General features: G+C 41.8%; 1 protein-coding gene across 5 annotated transcripts in view; it reads right to left on the bottom strand.

The window, feature by feature from the left end:
• Positions 1 to 24608, bottom strand: part of dgkg (diacylglycerol kinase, gamma) — a 170525-nt gene that overhangs the window by 48468 nt on the left and 97449 nt on the right. For all 5 annotated transcript variants that reach the window (XM_082507643.1, XM_082507645.1, XM_082507644.1 and 2 more), the window contains one exon: positions 7147 to 7211. In XM_082507643.1, coding sequence (XP_082363769.1) covers positions 7147 to 7211 — 65 coding nt within the window. The remainder of the gene's footprint in view (positions 1 to 7146; positions 7212 to 24608) is intronic.

The following is a 24608-nucleotide window of genomic DNA, read 5'->3' as shown; positions in this document are numbered from 1 at the left end:
AGTAGTATGCTTTTTTTGACTAAAGTGCAGCTAATAATGAGACTCTTTCTAAAATACATCAGAAACATATGCAAGCTTTCCCTAGTCCAGTTTCTGTATATTAATGTGCACGTTTGCACATTAAATATATTCATAATTTACTGGTGGTCATAATGCTTAACATGGTTATAATAATGTATATAATTTAGATACTATTGTTTCATCTCAAACTGTGAGGTAATTCTGAGGCTTTTTTCCCAATAAGAATAAAACATAACATTAACTGCTGAGCTGGTATTATTCAAAGAGGCCATAATGACAGTCAGCTAATACCAACTATACAGTGGTTTTGAAAGAAAGATGATTTATACTAATCCCTGAGATTTCCTTTCTGGATCTACACTGGCCAGATGTTCAAACTGGTAAAGCGCACAACCTTTGTGATCTTCTCATCATCAGAGGCGGGGGGGAGGGGGGGGGATTTCTGTATGAGATTCTCCGTCTCATGCAGACTTTCATTTCAAAAAGCCCTCAGCCCCCCAGGGCTAATGCCTCACATAATAAAGCCTGAACCATGACATAACTCTTAATACTAATACTTTTTGTTAAAGGAATGTTAATTGAACTTTATGACATTAACTATGTCACATCAAATCAGTGATTTTTTTCCCCCTTTTTAAAGGTGTCACTGGAGCAAAACATTCCCAAAATTTACTGATGCCAGCTGTGCACCTGCGTAAATGAATGCCAAGCCAGGCAAAAACAGTTTCTGCAGTTCTATCGGGCTTGCGAGTCAATATCTAGTAGGACCACATTTATTCTTTGACTTAGCCTGAAATCTTGTTGGCAAGCTTTCTTGTAATTCACTAAATAGTACACAGAAATAGTTCTCCAGGCTGCTTGAAGGATATTCTACAGTTCTTATTTTTCTTCACTGTCAAGATGAATCTGCGCTATTTCAAAAACGTTGACGTCTGGGCTCTGGGCAGAGTAATCCATCACTGATAGTGTTCCATTTGTGTTTTTCTATTCAGGTATGACTGCGACTGAGAGTTTCTTATCATGCTGAAAGTCTTTTCCATTCAGATATATTTCAAGATGTCTGTACTTGTCTGCATTCATAATTCCATCAGTTTGACAGGATCTCCAACACAGCTGACTGCAGCCCTAAACCATGACATGATGACAGAGCCTTCACCATGCTTTACAGGCTGCAGACATTCACTGTTGTACCTCTCTGCCGGCCTCATCTGTGCACACTGACAACAGTTTAAACCGAAAATGTGAAATTTCTGCCATGCCTATAATAATTTGGCATGCTTCAGCCTTTTCTCCCTGTTTCAGCCACCCTTCCACTGACACCGTTTCTGATCAGGCAACTGAATCAGCTTTAGCTTTTCTCTGTTATAATCAGTGTTGGTCAAGTTACTTGAAAAAAGTAATCAGTAACTAATTACTGATTACTTCCCCAAAAAAGTAATCCCGTTACTTTACTGATTACTTATTTTCAAAAGTAATTAATTACTTAGTTACTTTTTAAAAACACGATTTACAACCTGAAGAGGTGATAAAGTGATAGATCTGTCAGCCCAATTCTACTTTTTCTACATAATCCATCATACAAAATGTAATCAAATGGAAAAGTCCCTTTTTAAAACTTGTTTTATTAGTTTTAATCTTTTAACTTTATGCATCAAGCAAAAATTTTATTATATGCAACATTCACTGACTGGAAGAAATTTGTTTAATATTTAAACCTATTTTCTGCACATTCTAGCACATAAATTTTTTTTTTTTGTGTTTACACTCAGTCTTTCAAATAGATGCAAGTAAAACACAGCAGAACATAAATAAAGTCAAAGACTCAGCGGTCCTGTTGCTCTATTTTCACCTGTAAAGCAGGAGCAGGGTAGGCGGAGGTTTACCCTGGTGCAGGTGTGCCGCAGCGGTCAGTGGAAGGATACGGCAGTTTCTCTGTGAATTTCCCATTACGTGGTAGCGCACTCGGTGCTTGCTTGGAAGGTTAGGGTTTTTTTTTTCACTGTAAAAAGAAGTTTTCTTCCCATGCACAATGGACACTAATGTTTTTGTCACTTTTTATGGAATCAAACTTAAAGTAAGGTCAGTACTTCCACGCTTTAAACGCTGCACGCTCATACTCTCTCCAGTACTCGATATATGATCCACTGTTGATCTGCACACAGCTGTTGTCACAAACGTCGCACTTGCTTACGTCACTGTCATGAGACATTCTCGCAAAAAAAAATCACGGTTTTAGTAACGCAGTAACGCAGCGTTCCTACGGGAAAGTAAAGGTAATCTAATTAACGTTTTTGCAATAGTAATCCCTTACTTTACTCGTTACTCGAAAAAAGTAATCGGATTACAGTAACGCGTTACTGCCCATCTCTGGTTATAATCTTACAATATTTTGTCGAGCAAAATTTTAAACATTTGGATTATGACTAGAACTAAATGACAATTTATTCAAAAGACAATGGCTAAAACTCTAGATTTGCTGCAAATTTACCACTGCTTTTTATGGAACCAGTTCAAAATCAGCTCTGAACAAGTCTGCCTTAGTCACAAAAGGGGAGCACACATATAACTGATCTGAGGGGTCCACACGAATAAATATGAAAACGGCGTATACGTCTGAAAACGCTCCGCGTCCACACTATCGTTTTCATTCGTTTTCACAGACTCGTTCATTTACATTGAACGCTTACGTTCCAGTACTGCGAATGCGTGAAACGCAAGACGATTCGACCTGCCTCATTTTCGTCTGCCGTTTATTCACTTTCCGACTCTTTGAAACATCGCGACAAAATGTTGAGGAAAACTTTTTTTAAATGGACTAACAATGAGTTGGAGTTGTTGCTGCGAGTAACACAAAAGTACAAAGTTGCAAAAGCAAGTGAGAAATAAAGAATTTGAAGAAAAGCTATCTGGAGCAGGTACACACTGATATTAATCGTTAATAGGGCTGTCAGAACTGAGAGCAAACAAAACAACTGCTGTATAATGCCCTCCACTCTCTTAGTTTAATTGGTCACATGACTGAATCCCATGATAAAATGTTTCATTGTTTTCGAAAATGCTCCGGGTTCGCTGTCCACACTGCGACGCGAAAACGTCGTTTTCAAATGTATCCGCTTTGGAGAGTGTTTTCACAATGCTCCGTGTTCCTTGAGCGAACACGCCGTCTCAGTGTGGACGGGAGGCCAAAACGGAGAGAAAAGGATGCGTTTTCAAATGAAAATGTAACAGTGTGGACATGGCCTGAGTAAGAGCAGTTAGGATAGATGATTTATACTGCTTAAGTATTTTTAAAAAAATCACTTTCTAAACATATTATTTCCTCTCCTCCCTGAAAATGTTCCAGAATGGATAACACACATTTTTGCACACACGCAAAGACTGGATTGTCCACAGCATGAGAAATGATTCGCACCTGGGCTTCAGGCTCCTGGAGGTCTGGCTACTGTGACCATCAGATGCTGAGGTGTCAGGAATCACACATCCCCCTTGTCCCAGTAGGCCTGAGATAGTGGGGGATGGTTTGTGGTGCAAGTGTGTGAGAGAAACACATGCAGACAATGTGGGATTGTGACTGACAGGAAGTACAATAAAGCACTGAGCTAAGTGCTACATGTGGCTATGGGCCTCTCTCGCCAGGTCAAAGGTGATTTTATCATGTGCTTACCCACAGAGAAAGAAATAGCTGGGTCTCAACATTGACTCCTTTCAGTTTTAACTGCTGTAAACATGGAGGGGTGTTTACCCTGCCAAAACTTCAGTCACGCAACAATAGAACAGTTGCAGCTGTCCATCAACTGTCTTGTGCTCTGCTGCAGTACTGAAAAAGAAAATTCAAAGAAGAACAATAACCTCCAGCACCAGGCTTACTGTAAATATTGTACAGTAAGCTGCCGGAGCGTCACGGCACTCTCGCTTGGAGCTACAGTTTGATCTTTGCCACAAGAGGCTCTCAGAGCAATGGAGACAGTCAAAAGCAACATCCAAGAAGATTTTGTAGAAAAGCAAAGAGCTTTAAAGGTTACTGTGTTTAACCTCTGGGTTTATGTGGGCTAAATATGTCCCGCTGTCCACATAAATGCTTTACATCTTCTAAGTCTGCCTAATGGATCAAAGAGAGGGTCCGCTGAGAACGGCGGTATCTTTCTTTTATGATGCTGGAAACAGATATGGGACCAAGGATGGAAACTTCAGCATTAATTATTGAATTTCAAAGAGTAAACAAGCCATCTCTCTAGTACCCCTTCATACTCTCTCCGCTCCTCTATTTTTTTTCATTTTCCACAGTATGTCAGCTAATTAGCTGTGGAGTGAACCAGTGGAATACATGTTGTTGCCATCATGCAAACAACATGAAACACAGCCTGGTTCCCAAGTGACTGAGAGGCATTCAAAACAAGCTCCTACACTGAACTGAGTATTCAAAGTACAACTGCACATTGCGACGAAGGACGGCCGCTTTTACTCTCTAATTAACTTGTGATTTCAAACCTTCAGAGCAGCGCGTTCAGGGATTGTGCTTTTCGGCGCACTTTAGCACAATCACACATGGTCAACAGTAAACAAAGAACGGCTTTTAAGCAAACAATAGGTGCAGATCTTCATGCAGCCACACTGGGGACATTTTGCATAATTTGCTTTGAGAAACTTGAGAACGTTCTCACATTCATACACATCAGGCTACAGTAAAGACAATAAGCAAAGCAGGATTTCATCAACAGTCATTCCCCTCAGGGCAGCAGTTTATGTCTACAGAGGCTGATGCAGTCTGCTGCTGTTTGACTGTTCTTCTGAACGATTGCTTCACAAGTGTAGTAAAGGGTGCTGGACTGAAAAGGAAGCAGCTTTTTAAACATTTTGTTGCTTTTCGTGGGTCCATGAACACTTACTCTTTTGTGTGTGTAATTTCAATTGCCACGGATATAAAACTTAAATGCAAAATGTTCCTAAAGTGGCATTCGGTTTATGTTTAATTCCATGATATCACAATGAGTCCAATCAACCTCCAGGGCTAAAAAATGAAGCCAGTGCGAGGTACCAAAAACTAGAGTTCCTCTAATGGCCACACGGGCCTGGCTATAAAAGCAAGTCAGTCCCCACAGCTTTAAAAAAGATCAACTTCATAGCATCAAAAATTTATTACATTTATAACCTGATGCAATGAAATGTAATCTAGCTGACAGCAACCATCAGAAGATTGGTCGTAAAGGGATAGACGACAACATCAGTAAGATAAAGTCAGTCAGGGTGTGGAGTTTAAACAATGCTCACTTGCTACTAAAGTTTCCAAAGTGTGCAGAGAAGATATCTCACATACTATTACACCACCAACTGCAGCCTGGACCATTGATACGAAGCAGGATAGATCCATGCTTTTAAGTCGTTTACGTGGATCCTGAATGTTGCATTAGAAATGGAGACCAGGCAACCAATCTTCTGTCCAGTGTTAGTGACCACATGCTGCCCAAGTTTTCATTCTTAGTTTACAGGAGCAGCTTTCAGGTGTGATTTTCTCCTGCTGTCTTCCTCAAGGTTTGATGTTTCCTGCCAGGTAAATGACGCTCCGCAACGTGGTGACGTCATTCGGGGCAACTGGAATCGATAAGGGAATCGTTTGCAAAAATGGCAAACAATTCCAAGGAATTGAAACAGTGGGAACCGGTTCTCAACAAGAACCGGTTTTCGATACCCATCCCTACCAGCGACTGTAAATGTGTCCACAGAGTTTATGTATACAGCTTGTGAATCAAGATTTCAAGTGTTCGCTGATAAATTAGCACTGTGGCCCCCAAAAACAAGGATGGCAGCAGCAATGACACAACTGAGACTTCAAAATGCAGAGTTGATGTTATGGGGGCTATGTCCATCTTTTATATATAGTCTATGTTTAAAAAGAGATAGATCAAATTTGTGAGTAGCCTGTAGTTTGAGGCAGAGGGTATTTTACAAGGGAATAACTTCATTTTTCTAATTGTCTACTGTTTGTCTTCTTTATTCTGTGTTTGACCAGATGAAACTTTACAATGGGTCACAAAGGCCACTAACACAAACATTTTCTTTATCTCAACAGAAATTGTTCTAAGATAGAGAAGTCAGACAATCCAGTGGCACTCTGGTTTTAAATGTGCTATACAAATAAAGTTGCATTGTATTGTATGTAATGCTATTTAATTGTCTGATGGTGGATGCTGGTGTAGTGTTGATACTACAAAATTCCAAACAGAGCCTGTCAGAAGGCCTTTTGCATCGCTACACTTATGTTAAGAAAACAGTAGTTTTTTTGAGATGGTCACACAGTCTGTGTGGTTGAGACCTGTGATATTTACACAGTGCCTTATTGTTATGGAAAACAGAAAAGTGCGCCCCACAATAATTTCACACATGGGGCTAAGGTTAAGAATTTTTTTCTCAACATGCATAAAAGTTTGATATATAAATTCTGATGACGTCCTCAAGCTGCTCTCAGACTCCAATCCTGACTTTGTCTCATTTACATGTCTTCCTGGTGTGGTGAGATTGAATTCATCCATCTGAACCAGGCGATGGTATTTCATCAACTCTGGATCATCGTGACTCTCTCTTCTGACGTCTCCCTCTCTCTCATCAGGCTGAGGCGGCCACCCAGATGATGTAACTATTAATTAGGCAGCTGAGCTTTTGTTGTCCTGGCCTGCCATTTTAAAGGTGTCTTCTCTACCATGAGAATGATTCAACTCCCATTTACGTCATCACAGTCTCCCTCACTCATTTCTCCTGCTGGATGTCTAGATCATTTCATAATTAGTTGTGTGCTCGAACGAGTAAACATTAGAAAATAAAATGAAGAAATTAAAAGCATAGATCCTGGAGTACTCTACGCAGAGTTTATGCAACTCTTCTAGCTCAGTCCCTTTTAACTCAAATAAGGCCAACACCGCCAATATATCGACCCCTCTCTGCAGCAGGTTTTGGTCTGTTATCGATCGGTGACAATTATGGAGTACGAAACTGGGTTTCCAGATTAAAGTGCTAGGTCACTCGTTATTTATGAGGGTTTTTTATCAATTCATGGTATGAGGTTGGGTGCAGGTAAACTAATTTTTGCAGTAGCAAAATATTATGCTAAATCCCACTAAATATCTCACTAACCTGCTGTTAAACTTCTCAGGGTGCTTCTCACGCATCAGATGAAAGCGATGGGCGATTGAGGCATCCTGGAGGAGAAAACAGAAAAGACATTGTGAATTTAACCTCACGTGTTATTACAGCTGGATAAAGGTCAAATGCAAACTTAGCTTTGTGCCAGCATAAAAAAAGGTGTCATACATCAGTCATTGTTTGTTTTTAGAATAGGCATGAGAACAGAAATGCTACTGGTTCAGTCAGTAAAAACTGAGACGGAGAGTGTACCGCTACACTCATCAGCCAATTACTGTACTCACTCCACTCTGTTCTACCAAATATACAACCATGTCATAAAAGGATTTCATAACTTAACCTTCATTGTAGTTGCATATTTACTGCTTTACCTATACATGTCAATTACCTGCACCTGACAAAAAAACTGCATGTTTGATTTGGCCTTTTTACCCCAGATACCCTCCATGATGCAACTCCAAAGGGGGATTTCCAGCTGGAATTAATCCAGCAACCGTTACCAAGCAAATGTGTTAACCACTACATCACCGAGCCACAACACTGATACAAAATACAGCTTTTAAATGATTTCATTTATGAAGGGGAAAGGATCTAAACCTACCTGGTCCTTCATATAGCTCTAGAGAAATTTTATCCCACCTCTCTTTGAAGAATTTTGAAAATTCAGTTTTGTTTTTTCTTTTGTTATTGTTGTTGTTGTTGTTGTTTTTTAGCATTAACAGTCTGTTTGAGGTCATGCCAGGTCTGTTTAAATTTGTTGTTTCAGAGCAGAATTTGCTGGTTTGTTTCAGTTCAGTTTCAGTTCTGCTGAATAAGCCAGAAAAACACAAACCGATATTCTCGGATATTCTCGTTCAGCATTTTCTGATAGAGAGCAGACTTCATGGTTGCATCAGTCATGGAAAGTCATCCAGATCCTGAAGCAGGAAAGCAGCCCCAGACGAACACCATACCATCACCATGTTTGTTTCCGCCAGACACGACGAGACTCCAGACTGCTCCAGAAATGTCAACTTTTGTAACTCCACAGAATATTTTCCCCAAAGTCTTGGGGATCGTCAAGATGTTTTTGTGGCAAAGGTGAGATGAATGTTTGTATTCTTTGTGGTCAGCAGCCGTTTTTGCCTTTAAACTCTCCCATAGGTGCCATTTGTGCCCAGTCTCCTTCTTATTGCTGAATCATGAATACCTAACCTGAGACATCTGAGATCTGCAGTCTAGATGTTGCTCTTTGTTCTTTTGTGCCGTTGTGGATGAGTCATCAATGCATTCTTGGAGTCATTTTGCTAGGCCAATGTTAGAGCCGTATTCAACAGAAAACTAGCTAGTTTAATCAAAAGTTTCCAAGCAAGCTAAACTTCTTCTCTTTACTTTTTTCATTTCATTTTCTATATTTTAAATAGGAAGCAATTAATTGACTGAAAGAGGAAAATAAGTGGCAAAGTAATTAGTAATAGAAATAATAGTTATTTACATCTATTTACATACCAATTTCTCCCCACTTGAAATTGCTGTGCATGAAGACAGTGTTTTGATCAAACAATAATTTGATCCAACCTACCACAATAACCCTTCCTATTTCCTGCTGTAATTCAGTCTACAGAGCACAAAGACACTGAGGAGTATAAAGCTAAGGCTAATGACACATTACAGCACTGATCTGAGGGTCACAAGTTTACTGAAGCTGGTCTTAGACCGGACCCCACCTTCCTGCCCCGTGTATTTAACCCCTCACCTCTGGGCCAAACCCCTGATCAGTCACAAGAGCAGCCTCAGTATGACCCCTTTAAATAGGCAAACAAACAACAGCAGCCGCCAGCAGAGACATAATTGATGTTTGCCATGTGAAACTAAGAAGAAATGATATTGTCCTCTGCTCATTTTGATTCATTTTTCACAGCCTGACAGTCACAAGAGCCCCTGATAGTGCTTTATGTTAAAGTACACAGTTTTGTTTCTTTTTACCTCTTAAAACAACTCAAATACGTCCATCATATTAACTCTACAAGCCAGATAAATAACAACAATGGCAAGTTCAATTAGCACTAAGACTGCAGACGCTCAAAAATACCATAAACATGCATGGAGACCCGCAGCACGCACAGAACACGCACAGATTTGATTGCATGAGATCTGTGACACAGAGCAGTCCTGATCTGAACTTTGAGCTTGACCAGAGCTTCTTCTGCTCCACTAAAGCCTGAGGATCGTCTTATTTTATTAACAAAACCTTATATGGGACTGTTTGGATAGCAGGATGTGTCGCCTTTACAGATGTTAAAGTAATACATACGATGTTTAATAATTGACTATCTTTCGATTGACATAGCATTTAGCCTTGAGGATGCTACACTGATGTTAAAAAGAAGAAAAAGAACAACACGCTGGTTTGATATATACCGTTGGAGTTACAGTAAGAGCAAGATAAAAATAATCTGCAGTATTTACTCAGACACAATGTTCATCCTCTAGTTCACATGTAAATATAATCCCTTTACAGCTTATTTGCATGTTATTTTCATGCTGCCAGGCTTCTCATTTAAAGCAGTCTTTCCACTTAAATATTGTAAATAACAGTTCAGCACAACACACATGTAAATGAAAAGTTAATACTCTCAATGCCCTGCAGCTAGAGAAGATGCAAATGAGGGGAAAAAAGTCCCTGACAGAAGTAATGACCAGTTTTACCGACCAAAACGTGGCAGTAACGATGCACTGCTACATTAAACATGTTACCTTTACCAAAGGACAGAGAGAGAGCGAGAACAGATCAAGAACAAAAACAACGCAAATTCTTTTACAACAGATACGGTGACGCTCAGTGAGTAAATATACCAAAACGATGCATCTACATGGGTTTGCATGAAGGAGTGTGTGCGTGCCTGCAGGGGTCCTTTGCTTGCTGCCTTTCTCTGAGTATAGTTGTAGTACATTTCTACATGGTCTGAGTTTGTGCCTAAACTGCTCACCCAATTAGAAGTTAGAAACAGTCGTACTGCTGCTTTTCCACAGGCTCAACAAAATTAATGATTTGTCTTTACCTTTGATTGGGCCATGACCACTACTGTTAACAACTAGAACTAACCCAAACCCTCCAATTATTCATCACTCACTAATAATAATAATGATAAAGTTTTTGGACATTTCATGCAATATTGTAGGCTACCGCACAGAATCATAACCTCATCTTCTAAGGGTGTCATTTACTCATTTTTATCTTATCCACTAACATCACTTAGATAAGCTGTGAGAATAATTGTGAGCATGCATCTTATAATTTAGCAAAAATGTAGGTTTTGGAAGGTCAAGCTGTACTTTCCACGGTACACCTTTACACGAAAAGTGAAAAACAGGAAACTGGATATTTGTAAATTCTTGTCTAATAAACTCAACTCATTTTAGATGCTTGGTAATAAGGAAGGACAACCCAATATCACAACAGAGTGTGTAATAGACACGGCGGTCCACCGTCTTCCCAAAACGTTGCGGTAATCTGCAGTAACAGAAGAGCGAGGTATTTTGTTTCAAACCAACATGCAAATAATCACATGAAAGCCTTTAAACAGGATGGCAGGATGCTATAAAAGGACCAAACTTCAGCCAGGAGAACAACTGAGATAATCCATCCACAATACGAGGTTAGTCATTCATATACTGCTGCATGGGCTGGGCTGTAGTTACATCCTAAGGTTTTAAAAACTGAGCTTAAATAAATGATTAGCGGTAATAAAAGCCGAGGGAGGTCAACAGTGATCACTGACTGTTTTAGGAGCTTTTTGAGATTAAATAGAAGAAAATACAAAACATTAAACATGTTAACAACACAAAAGCCATATTAAACGCAGACTACTTTAGGCCTGGAAGTAGGATTCGTCACATCATCACTTAACAATCGGATTACATGTTTTGCCATCACACTGGGTTGGGGAGGAATATATTTAGATCAAAGTGCATCCCATAATTTTGACAGGTGAAAGCACCTGTGATGATAGGCTGGCATCCTGCCTGCCTGTCCAGGTGTTTCAGTTTGGTGCAACAAGGACAATGGAAGGCTGTGACGAAGCAAGCGGACAGGTGCGATTACAAGCTTCCTCACTTGTCACCCTGAAAATCATGAATGGACGCTACCGCACTTACTCAATCAGACACTAGGGCAATGTTCTGAGATCTCCATGCATCAGCAAATCTCACATCTTAAAATAGAGCTGCATCTGCTGCTTTTAGAGCACGAGAATCTGATACTGGAACCATAACTTAAAAACATTCCTATTCTGATTTAATGGCAAGGTTACTCATATCAACAAAAACACATAAACATGTGAGAATTCAATGAGGGCAAAGTGGTTGTTTTTCTTTAAATTTGTGCCCAAGGAGTTGTTTGTCACATGTGTACAAATGGTGGAGTTTTGTTTTTGTATTGATTTTGGTTTATTACGAGCAAAGTCTGTAGGACAGCATACGGATCAGGGTCAGACAACAACACAAAGTAGCTGCAGAGCTTTTTAAAATATGACAGGCTGTTCCATGTCACCAAATCTGGCCTGAATCCACCGCTACAGGCGATCACTGACCAGCACAACTTTTACGCATTCTGTCCTCCTGATAAATCTGGCAGTAACAATATGTGACATTTGCCATTGCCTGTAGTTGCCTATGTGATCAAGGTTGTTTTGATCTTGCCGTTTGAAGTTTTGCTCATGGTGTGTGTGGGGGAAAGAGGAGCTTCTAGGGGATGGGTGAGGTGAACAGGAGGAAAGGAACAGAGAGTGACAAACAACAACAAAACTGGTGGATGGAAAATGTCACATCAGTGGGGCCCACAGTACCCGGCAGAGGAATACATTGTCAGTGTGCCCCTATTATGTTTTGAGTCCCTATATTTGTTAACTTAATAGCAAAGAGAAATGCCATGATACTCTTGTACTGGAATGCTCAGTTTAGCATGTTTGATTCAGAGAAAGCTAAACATTTCTATATCACTTATGAATTGATAGACTATAGTAATAACTATAGTAATTAGTCATGTGGCGCCCAACCTCACAGTATCACCCCAATAGAGCACATTGCTGTCAGACTGCACACTTACTTGTTGTCCCTGCAGTATTTAAAAGTGGAATGGGAGACAGTGGGCTATTGTTAGCTAATTTGTGCATCACTGAGCCACACTAATGTCATAACATTATGACCTGATATTCAGCACAAACCATCATGGAAGACTGTTCTTTGGAACGAGTGAAAATCTACTGTTTTATTAGTCCTTTAAGGAGGACTAATTAGTCGATGACTATGCCTTGCACCTGGCAACTGCTATAATTGTGTTATGAAGACATATTTAAGACTTTAAAAATTGTCTAGATGTGTCTTTTTGAGTCCACATGTTAGACCATCCCTGAGCACTATTCCTCCTGTCTTTAAGACCAGCCAGGTGTCACTCAGCACGGTCATTCATTACTGTGGTAACCTGGCCTGAACCTGGCAGACGCTGACTTCCTGTGACTGATACTTCCCCTGACCTTCAGTCTGTGCCAGAATAACTCCATGTCCCCCTCTCTCTCTCTTGCTCTTTCTCTATCTATCCCTCTCTCTGTCTTTCTCACACACACACACACACACACGAACACAAATTTATATGCACCACTGGCCAGGTAAGTTTTCTCAACTGATGCCGTTTTCAGTCTCTGAATTCATGAAAACATGGCATACCATTTATACCAATTATTCTGTTCTTTTTCCTTTCTGTCATATATATATATATATATATATATTAGGGGTGCAACGATACTCGTATCGATATTGAACCGTTCGATACAGTGCTTTCGGTTCGGTACGCATATGTATCGAACAATACAAAGTTTTTAATTTATTTTATCAACTTTCCTTCTGACGATGCTGTCTGTGTTGAGCGCTCAGTGGATCTGCACTCGACAGTGCAGCCTAGGCGGAGCAGTCGAGTGCAGATTCACTGAGCGCAGGGCAAGCTACCGAGACAGAAGTTAAGCTCTCCTTACAACATGGCAAATTGAACCTCCCCCATCCTCATTCAGATCTGGCGTTTGGAGCTATTTTGGTTTTCATGTGACGTATGACCCTGAAGGTAAGCGCGTCATGGACTAAAGTAAAACAGTATGTTGGATGTGCCATGCAATGCTCAATTACATGGGTGGGAGCTAGTGTGTTAGCGCAGTTAGCTCGTTAACGTGTTGGCTGTCCAGCCCCACGCTCAAGGCGATCCACGGTAGCTCGTTAACGGAGATTTGCCGTGTTGTGGCGTTAACGTCATTTCAACGAGATTTATCAGGGCTCTAGAGTGCGACCAATTTGGTCGCAAATGCGACCAAATTTTTCAGTGGTGCGACTAAAAATAAATATTTGGTCGCACAGGTGCGACCAACTGTTCCGGTAACAAAAAAAAAATCTCTGTAACTCTCCGTGTGGTCAACAACAGACACACATTATGCCCCTATCGTGGACTAAACCAATCAGAGATAGTCAGGGGCGGGACCTCTCTGATTGGCCGTGGTCCAGTTGAAAGTGCAGGTGGAAGAGAGAGGTGAGTAGCTTGAATAAAGCGATATCAATTCATTAACGGATTCCACACAAAGACCTAAACACGGAGCGGACCCAACACATCAGAATCAGCTTCGTCTTTCTCGGCTTTCTCACCCGACGGCCTGAACACGGACACGCTGTCGGAGCTTAGCGATTCTTCGGGTCCGCGCTGTGTTTACGTCTTTTTGCGCTGATTCTGAGCTGCAGGTTTTGCCTCTCTCCAACCAAAATTCACCGAGCCTGCAGCAAAAGAAGCAGCAAACTGCGCTTCACATTTGATCAATGTCGTCATGAATTCCCTCTGACTTTTGCTGTTTTGCTTCCACCACGATAAAAATCACACTTCCTGCACAGCTCTCTCTCTCTCTGTACTTCAGGAACAGTTTCCCGTCTCAAATCTGTTTTCTGCATTATTCATTCGCTTATTACCCACCAGTCTACCGTTGTTTACAGCGCTTTTTCTTTTTTCACTTAAATGACCTCGGACAAGAAAGCCTAATTTCTGCTGTTCAATACTGAAGAAATTTAAATTTCTTAAAATTATGCAAAATTGCAGAATATTTTTAAGGTTATCTGCTATAAAAAGCCAGACCAGGAAAATCTCCTTCATGTTTTCCTGTGTTTTATTCTCAGTTACTTTCACACAAAGGCATCTGCTGTGATTTTCACAATTCTGATGAAGTCTCATGTGTATCAGTACTGATAAATGATCAGAATTATAATATTTCTGACTGTCTGAGGCTAAATTGAATCAAATCAGGACTTTGAGAACCGGAATTGAATGGATTATAGAAATCAGTGATGATACTCAGCCCTAGTGAGCAGCCTAGGCCTGAGAGAAGTGGATGTACTGTAGCTGTGGGTAATAAGAAAAGATGAAAAGAACTATTGATAACTTTTTTGTTAAGTTAAGGCCTGATCTGTCTGAAATTCATAGCCAGTGCTCTGACACGGTGCCATCAATATTTGAATGCTGAAAAAGCACAGTGTATCCAGAAAACACATTATATGCTGCAGTAAATGCACTGCCCAAGTGTCCCCTCTCCCCACCGCCTTTCAGCAGCAGACAGCAGCAAACAGGTCGTCAGAGGAGGCCAAGATGATGATTAAGTTTTTAACATTTTCTACAATATTGACAAAGCACTTTAAGCACAAGTTTGTTAGTTAATAATTTAGAAATTAATATTGTCTGTATGGACTTCCCCCCCCAAAGAAAGTGCACATGTAAAACTGCGGTGTTAAGCGATGCGGTTGAAAAATTTGAGTGCGCCTAACTTTTGTGCCGGTACGCCTAAATTTTTAAAGTTAGGCGTACCGGTGCGCCCATGTCAAAAAGTTAGTCTAGAGCCCTGTTTATGCTGACAGCACTAGTGGGAACACAACGAATATGACTGCACATTTACTCCGAAATCATCCTAGTGCAAAGACAAGTGGAAGCCGACAAAAACAACAAGCACATGCTACAAACTTTACCAGAGTCATTTAGACAGCCGTTAGCACACGATTCTCCTTATGGGGAGCTGTTATGTTTAATATGCTGCTGAGAATATAGCCCAGAAGAAGCGTATAGTATAGCTTTTATTTTGGAAAGAGTCATTTCTCTGTAATAAACTCTCTTTTCCAAAGATAAGTGATTCCTCAATCAGATACAGGGCTCGCAAAATTTTTCCAGTCGGGCTACCAAAATCTCTCTCTGCCCTGCCCGTCGGGCTATCGCAGGAAGGAAAAATATATGTCAATGCTTTTGCATTCTTTCGGAAATGTAGCTGGGTAATTATGTCATTGGCATCGGTGAGCCACTGTCAATATGTGACATATTTATATCGCGTTTGAATTTGCGCTTGTTTTTTGCTTTTACTTTGCAATCGCGCAAACTGTGTATAGAGAGCGACAGCACTGATTGGTGAGTGATGATAATTTGCGCACCAATTCCTCTGACATCGTCTTATCAATCGTTAGCTTACTATGCAAACATGACAAGTGAAATCTCCCGCAGCTTAAACATGTGAGAGGTTGATCGCGCAGAGAATCGCTGAGCGTTTTGTGTGTGTGTGTGTGTGTGTGTGTGTAAAAGCAGCAGGATATATATTTTAGTTCTGCTGAGCCAAATAAGACAGGTCAGGGTGAAGAAGTGACAGCCAAAGAAAAGCTTACCACAAAACGGAGAAGTTATGACAAATCAGACTATAAGGCAAAAAGAAAGTGCAGCTTTATGGTTTCATGGACAAAAGAATTTCTGTGGCTGCAATATGACGAGCTAAATAACCAGGGCTGCACATAAGTGGTCCGCAGGTGCGCATTCGCTGTCAAAATAAAAAATGCGAAAAAGATAAGAAGTTGCAACGCGTGTTTGCGTACATAAGATTTTCAGGAGGACAGACATTTGTTTAGAACTCTTAAAGATGTCGAAGAAGCTCCTTTAAGCAATTACTGTGATGTTCCTCCACCTCCAAAGAAATGTCAGAAGGAATCCGAACCACAAAAGAAGCACGTATTCTCGGAAAAGTGGTTGCAGGAGGTGAGCTGGCTTCAAACAAATGATGAACGCACAGAGATGTGGTGCGGAATGTGCCGTGAAAATTTAATAAATGACAAATTAAAAAGGCATGAACATTTTTCTTTGTATCGAAAAAATATCGAACCGTGACAGCAAAGTATCGAACCGAACTGTGAATTTTGTGTATCGTTGCACCCCTAATATATATATATATATATATATATATATATATATATATATAAAAACACCCAGCATGCCCCTGCAGGCGGTTTATCCTTCAAGCTCGGGTCCTCTACCAGAGGCCTGGGAGCTTGAGGGTCCTGCGCAGTATCTTAGCTGTTCCCAGGACTGCGCTCTTCTGGACAGAGGTCTCCGATGTTATTCCCGGGATCTGCTGGAGCCACTCGCCTAGCTTGGGAGTCACCGCACCTAGTGCTCCGATTACCACGGGGACCACCGTTACCTTCACCCTCCACATCCTCTCGAGCTCTTCTCTGAGCCCTTGGTATTTCTCCAGCTTCTCGTGTTCCTTCTTCCTGATATTGCTGTCATTCGGAACCGCTACATCGATCACTACGGCCGTCTTCTTCTGTTTGTCTACCACCACTATGTCCGGTTGGTTAGCCACCACCATTTTGTCCGTCTGTATCTGGAAGTCCCACAGGATCTTAGCTCGGTCATTCTCCACCACCCTTGGGGGCATCTCCCATTTTGACCTCGGGACTTCCAGGTTATACTCGGCACAGATGTTCCTGTACACTATGCCGGCCACTTGGTTATGGCGTTCCATGTATGCCTTGCCTGCTAGCATCTTACACCCTGCTGTTATGTGCTGGATTGTCTCTGGGGCATCTTTACACAGCCTGCACCTGGGGTCTTGCCTGGTGTGATAGACCCCAGCCTCTATGGATCTTGTGCTCAGAGCTTGTTCTTGTGCTGCCATGATTAGTGCCTCTGTGCTGTCTTTCAGTCCAGCTTTGTCCAGCCACTGGTAGGATTTCTGGATATCAGCCACCTCCTCTATCTGCCGGTGGTACATACCGTGCAGGGGCCTGTCCTTCCATGATGGTTCCTCGTCTCCCTCCTCTTTCTTGGGTTTCTGCTGCCTGAGGTATTCACTGAGCACTCGGTCAGTTGGGGCCATCTTACTGATGTATTCGTGGATGTTCGTTGTCTCATCCTGGACTGTGGTGCTGACACTCACCAGTCCCCGGCCTCCTTCCTTCCGCTTAGCATACAGCCTCAGGGTGCTGGACTTGGGGTGAAACCCTCCATGCATGGTCAGGAGCTTTCTTGTCTTTATGTCAGTGGCTTCTATCTCCTCCTTTGGCCAACTTATTATCCCAGCAGGGTACCTGATCACGGGCAGGGCGTACGTGTTGATGGCCCGGATCTTGTTCTTACCATTCAGCTGACTCCTCAGGACTTGCCTGACCCTCTGCAGGTACTTGGTGGTTGCAGCTTTTCTAGCGGCCTCTTCATGGTTCCCATTCGCCTGCGGGATCCCCAGGTACTTGTAACTGTCCTCTATGTCTGCAATGTTGCCTTCTGGTAGTTTAATCCCCTCAGTTCTGACTACCTTCCCTCTCTTTGTTACCATCCGACTACACTTCTCCAGTCCGAACGACATTCCAATGTCATTGCTGTATAGCCTGGTAGTGTGGATCAGTGAATCGATGTCTCGTTCACTCTTGGCATACAGCTTGATGTCATCCATGTACAGGAGGTGGCTGACAACTGCTTCGTTCCGTAGTCGGTATCCGTAGCCAGTCTTGTTAATGATCTCACTGAGGGGGTTCAGGCCTATGCAGAACAGCAGTGGGGACAGAGCATCTCCTTGGTAGATCCCGCACTTGATGGTGACTTGTGCTATGGGCTTGGAGTTGGCCTCTAGTGTTGTACGCCACATCCCCATTGAGTTCCTGATGAAGGCTCTTAGGGTCCCATTGATCTTGTACAATTCTAAGCATTCCAGTATCCAGCTGTGGGGCATTGAGTCATAGGCCTTCTTGTAATCAATCCAGGCAGTGCACAGGTTGGTCAGTCTGGTCTTGCAGTCTCGGCTGACTGTTCTGTCTACCAGTAGCTGGTGTTTTGCGCCTCTGGTATTCTTGCCAATCCCTTTCTGTGTCCCGCTCATGTATTGACCCATGTGCCTGTTCATCTTAGCCGATATGATGCCTGACAGGAGCTTCCATGTAGTACTGAGGCAGGTTATTGGTCGGTAGTTGGAGGGGACCGGTCCCTTCTTGGGGTCCTTGGGGATCAGGACCGTCTGACCTTCAGTTAGCCATTCCGGGTGTCTCTCGTTAACTAGCAGCTGGTTCATTTGTGCTGCCAGACGCTCGTGGAGTGCAGTCAGCTTCTTTAGCCAGTAGGCGTGAACCATGTCGGGCCCTGGTGCTGTCCAACTCTTCATACTGGAGACCCTTTCTTGGATATCTGCCACTGTGATGGTTACTGGACCCTGTTCAGGGAGGTCGCTGTGGTCTGCCCTCAGATCCACTAGCCACTGAGCATTGCCGTTATGGGTTGCGTCCTTCTCCCATATGCTCTTCCAGTATTGCTCCGTCTCCAGCCTTGGTGGTGCTGTTCTCTTATTGTTCCCTTGCCACTGAGAGTACACCTTTGCTGGTTCTGTGGAGAACAGCTGGTTTATTCTCCTGCCTTCTATCTCTCTGGTGTACCTCCTCAAGCGGCTGGCCAAGGCTATGAGTCTTTGCTTGGCAGTTTCCAAGGCCTCAGGTATGGACAGCTTGCTGTATTTCTTATGCACCTTCTTTGTCGCACCTTTCTGCAACTCCGTTAGTTGGCTAACCTCCCTCCGTGCTACTTTGATCTTGCCCTCTAGCCTCCTTCTCCATGGAGGGTACTGCCCCTTGTGGCTGTTCAACTTGTAGCCAAGCATCTCACTGATCACTGCTGCCGTATTGTAGATCAGCTTGTTAGTGTCGGTAATCGTGGTTGTAGGTATCGTCCGTAGTGCTGCATTAACATCATCTAGCAGACCTTCTGAGGGTACTTCACGTAATCTTGGTAACCGACTACAGGGGATACAGGTTTCAAGCTTGGCCATGATCCTATGTTCATATTACATCATTAAAGTTTTTAAAAATTAGGTCAGTTTATGTATCAGCTGTCATCCTCTTAAGTTTTAAACCATAGGTTTATGTTTTAAATTCTAGTTAAAGTTTTTGTTTAAGCCCTCTATTTGGTTATGGTCCTGTCCTTTTTGTTTATTTCTGTTTTGTTTGTGTGTGTGTGTGTGTGTGTGTGTGTGTGTGTGTGTGTGTGTGTGTGTGTGTGTGTGTGTGTGTGTGTGCATGTGTATGTGTGTGTGTGTGATTTTGAGGGTTGTTTTTTTAGCTGTTTTTATTAGAATAATTTATATTAGTCATCCTGTTTTTGAGACATTCCAGCATGCAGTATTTTGGGTAGTGTCATGGAGAGATGGCTAGGTAAAGGTGAGTATCATCTGCATATATAATGTATACTGTGCCTTTTAATAATACTGGGAAACACATGTTATGCAAAGAGAAAAGGTCCTCACATAGAACCCTGCAGAACTCTTCTGATATGATTGATATGATTCATACTACTGCAGTGCAGCACCTTTAATACCTACGGCGTGTTCTAATCTCTGTAGTAAAATATTGTGGTCAATGGTATTGAACGCTGCACTGATGTCTAACAGGACAATTATAGAAATGAGGCGACTATCAGAGGCCATAAGAAGAGAATTTGTTACCTTTATTAGTGTTGTGGTTGGTCAGTGATGGCTTTTCAAGCAATAGTTTAATTACTGTCACCTGAAAGGCGAAAGGTACTTCAAAGCCCATTAACAGAGATGCACTGATCATATTTAAGATCAAAGCAGTAATCATTGGTAGGACGTCTTTGAGCAGTCTTGCAGGAATGGGGTTTAACAGACAAGATGATAATATGGAAAATCTGAGTAGTGGTCTATTTTGTTTTATTTAACATACTCACTATTCAGCTCAAGGAGGTTGTCCAAGAGTCAGCTGTTTCCAAGCTCAAGCATGAACTTTCTGTCAAAAAGTTTTATAAATTCTCAGAAAATGTAGTTTGAATATCAATAACTGGAAAAATGTTATCTAAAGGCAACAAGATTTGGTGATATGACTGAGCAATTCTGTAGTGAAAAAGCTTTTTCTGGATCAAGATGGCAAGATGATATGCATGAGGATTCAAGACAGCAACAGTGGTGTCTATAGTGAACAACATATTATTTGCCCCAATGTAGTTCCTCACTGTCCTGGTTAAAAAGCAGCCAGCGACTTATATTTCCATCTGAAGAGGCTCGTGATATTCTACGCCCCCACAGTCAGGGACTGTGGTACGCAATAGGAACTGGCCAGTAACACTGTTATTGGAATCAGCTTGCACTGCACACCACTCAGCTATGTGCATTCAAGTGCAGACACATAAATACACATCTACACCCGTTCACCTATCTAAAGCAGCTTCCACACAGGGGCACACACTGCAGAGGGATCAGCTTCCTCATTGAAACATGAGGCGGCATCTTTAATGGCTGCTGACATGGTGTGATTTCCTTCTCTCAAATTCTTTTCACAAGATTCTTTCCAGGCTGCAGGTCAAGTGAAGGGACTTTAGCAAGTTGTACAATGCAGGCTCTGTACAGAGATGGTTAAGTCCTCTGTTTTTATTCATGATTTTTTTTATGACCAGTGAGAATCGTTATGAAGATGTAAACCTGGCTTAAAATTGAAAGGTGAAATGTCATCTTTTCAGGCTATTAGAAAAACTTCAATTCAATCTAATTTTAACCATCTACCAATTAATGTTTACATATGGAAGAATTCTAATGTAAATCTGTTAAACTGACTATTTTTTTTGGTTATGAAATTGTTACGATTAAACAGTCACACAACAACCACTCATACATATATATATATATATATATATATATATATATATATATACATATAAAAACAAACACCCAGCACGCCCCTGCAGGCAGTTTATCCTTCAAGCTCGGGTCCTCTACCAGAGGCCTGGGAGCTTGAGGGTCCTGCGCAGTATCTTAGCTGTTCCCAGGACTGCGCTCTTCTGGACAGAGATCTCCGATGTTATTCCCGGGATCTGCTGGAGCCACTCGCCTAGCTTGGGAGTCACCGCACCTAGTGCTCTGATTACCACTGGGACCACCGTTACCTTCACCCTCCACATCCTCTCGAGCTCTTCTCTGAGCCCTTGGTATTTCTCCAGCTTCTCGTGTTCCTTCTTCCTGATATTGCTGTCATTCGGAACCGCTACATCGATCACTACGGCCGTCTTCTTCTGTTTGTCTACCACCACTATGTCCGGTTGGTTAGCCACCACCATTTTGTCCGTATATATATATATATATATATATATATTTTTTTTTTTTTTTTTTTTTACCTGTGATCACAATGTAATTATTTATAGTTTCCGTTATTAAACCTTATTTATTTATCGTCCTTTGTTTTTTTCTTTCCCTTTTCTGTGCGTCTTGTGTTCCCTCCATCTTTATTTCCCTGTTTTGTTTTGTTTTATTTGTGTGAGTTCATTCTTGGTGTCCCAGTCAGTTTACTTCCTGTTTTATTTTAAACATACTTTCTCAACTGCTTTTCTCTGTTTTTATTTCCCTTCTTTGTTCTTTTTTGTATTGTGCCTGTTTTGTTTTTTGCTTTTTAATTACTGGCAGAGTGCAGTCCCACAAAGTCAGCTAAGGGGTCACCACAAGAACTTCTACACAGAACGACACTGTCCGGGTACACACCGGCTCACTCCTTGGCGGCCTTGTCGGGGCCTGGGGCTCGCTCGGGCCCCTTTGGAGGTGGGGTGCCCCCGGCCTCTCGGCCTGGGGCTCGGTCACTCAGGCCAGCTGGGGGCCGGCGGAGCTCACGGGCGCGTCACTGCAACTCCCCCTGACTTCTGCTCCGCGGCTGCTGGGCGAGCCCTCATCTGGGACTCTCCTCAGCTCTTACTGGAACAGTGGCGCGGCTGCCCCTCTGTTGGTCTTCCATGGTCTCTTGTGTTCTGGGGGCCTCTGGATGTCTGGAGTTTTGATCTCCTCCATACCCGCTTCACACCCTGGAGGACGGGGCTGTGGCCCCCCCACACTCCCTAGCAGATCATTACATGAAGAAACCTTTGGAATGCAAGCATGCTGATCCACACAGGTATGCACACATGGGTATTCACAGACGCGGACTAAAGCTTTCTTGGCTGCTACCTCAAAGCACACTGTGCGCTGTCTATCTTGCGTGCTGCACAATATCGTTTATTATTTAGTAAATATTGATATCTATGACTAGCTAGTCTATTGTGATGGTGCTTTGTTTTCTCTATTATTATGTTGCTCTTTGTTGTTTGCTGTCTCCTCTGTTTGTTTTTTTTGTTTGTTTGTTTTTTTTTCTCCATACAGGTGACCCAGGAGTTCTTTTTTTTTTTTCTCTCTCTTCCCCCCCTTCTCACCGTCTCTTCTCCCCTTTGGTTTTCTTTCTTTCTCTCCCCCTCTTTCTCTCATTCATTCCCCCTGTCCTATTTATTAAAAAAAAAAAAAAAAAAAAATGACAAAGGATGAACTGAAGCTCTGCCATCACGTAATGTCGCATACTGCTGTTTCTGATGTCATTTAGAAAAAAAAAAAAAAAAAAAAAAAAAGAACGACACTGTCATGCTGTGATGGTCCAGTGGTACGCAAGGACACCACACGGCGTGAATGGTGTGGGTGCAAATCTGAGAAGGTTGGAAAAGGAAGTGTATTTTTTCAATCAATTATACAACAACTTCTTTCTCTGCATGTCCTTTCAGGAGAGATGGAAGAAGATTTTTCCTGTCTCACTTTGACCAAGTTTTAGCATTGTTTTGGCAAAGTTGTAAATATGCTTTCAAGTTTAGTTCAATTTCAGCCAAGTGGACAAATGTATGACCAGTTGCATTATATATTATTTCAATAACTGCCAATTAATTCCGTTCACTGATTAAGTCCAGATTTTAAAATGTACACAGAAACAGAGGTGCTGTAAGTGATGGAGCTGTAAAATGCAACAGTGCAGAGATATACGGAGCTGCTATTGTTCTTACTGATGTTCTTACTGTGATCCTCTCTGCCTAATGTAATACTGTCAGCCCCCACAATGAGCTCACTGCTCAATGCGGCAACAGCAAGGTGCTGCTGTCAAAGCTGCAGTGTTTGAATTGATTCAATCCTTATGATACACACAGCTTTGTGGTTTTTTTCTCAATTATAAAACTATTTCCTGTGGAACTATGCAACTTGAAAAATTTCCTACCAGTACAAAATAAAGTGTTATGTCATTTAAAATCACAAAATCATCTTATACCTTCTGCTCAACAGCTCCAAGTGCCTTGACCGAGCCAGCCACATGCTCCACACTATGTCATCCACAATTAAGTCAGCGAGATAAAGGACAGATGACTGTGAAAGCTTTCAGATTCGGCCTTGCCAGCCTCCCATCTCCATGGCAACCCAACCCTGAGTAGAAAGGTCTGCAATAAGATGGCAGGAAATGCAAACCTTGTATGGTTGTTAAAGCAGATTTAAGGTCTTACTAATGGCTGCATCATTGGTGTGAGTCAGATTTGGTTTGCTCAGGTGTCGTGTGCACACAGATACTCAGCCATCTGTCACTATGGCTCCTGGAGGCACAGCGATCTGTTGCTTTATTTTAATGGCTGTGCTATGCTGGTGCGTTGTCAGAGACTCGCACAGATAACCTTTCCTTTAGAGCATAACCATGGAGTTATTCTGTAGCTTTATTACTGTCAACAAATCCCATGAGAGGTTAAGAGTTGTTATTTTTCACTCACCATTTCGCTCCCAGCCCTAATGTAATCAGTCCCATTTACAGCTTTAGACATTGGTCACAAATGTATAGCTCAATGTGGAATTTATTTATGTTTTTTTAAGAGATTAGAAATTAAAATAAAAACAAAACAAAAAACAAGTGTCAGAGGCAAAAAGTAAGTCAATAATTAAAAGTCACAAACTGCAGTTCCTCAAGTTGACACTTGAGGGTGTCCCTAAAAGCAGGTCAACCCCATAGACTCTCATGTTAAAATGTCCAACTTAATAAAAAATAATCTTTATAGTCCATTATTTCTTGATGAACTCCCTTTCATAACAGCTATAAATTTTATAACTCATCCATTTGGATACTGATGAGACTTAAAGTTAGGCGCATAGCCACTCTGACTACTAGATGTGCTGACACAGGCAGCTGTCTGCTAGACCTCAGTTCGAGTTATTGAACTGAACCCACTGCTTTGACTTGCCTGCGTTTGCAGATCTAGTATTTTTTACAGCATCGTAATTAAATGATCGGACAAGATATATGGCCCATTGTTGTGAAACATAGTTCATCCAAGAAGC

Source organism: Aulonocara stuartgranti (genome assembly GCF_965226115.1).
Source record: "Aulonocara stuartgranti genome assembly, chromosome: 16".
NCBI lineage: Eukaryota > Metazoa > Chordata > Actinopteri > Cichliformes > Cichlidae > Aulonocara > Aulonocara stuartgranti.
This window is presented reverse-complemented; position numbering and strand designations above follow the sequence as displayed.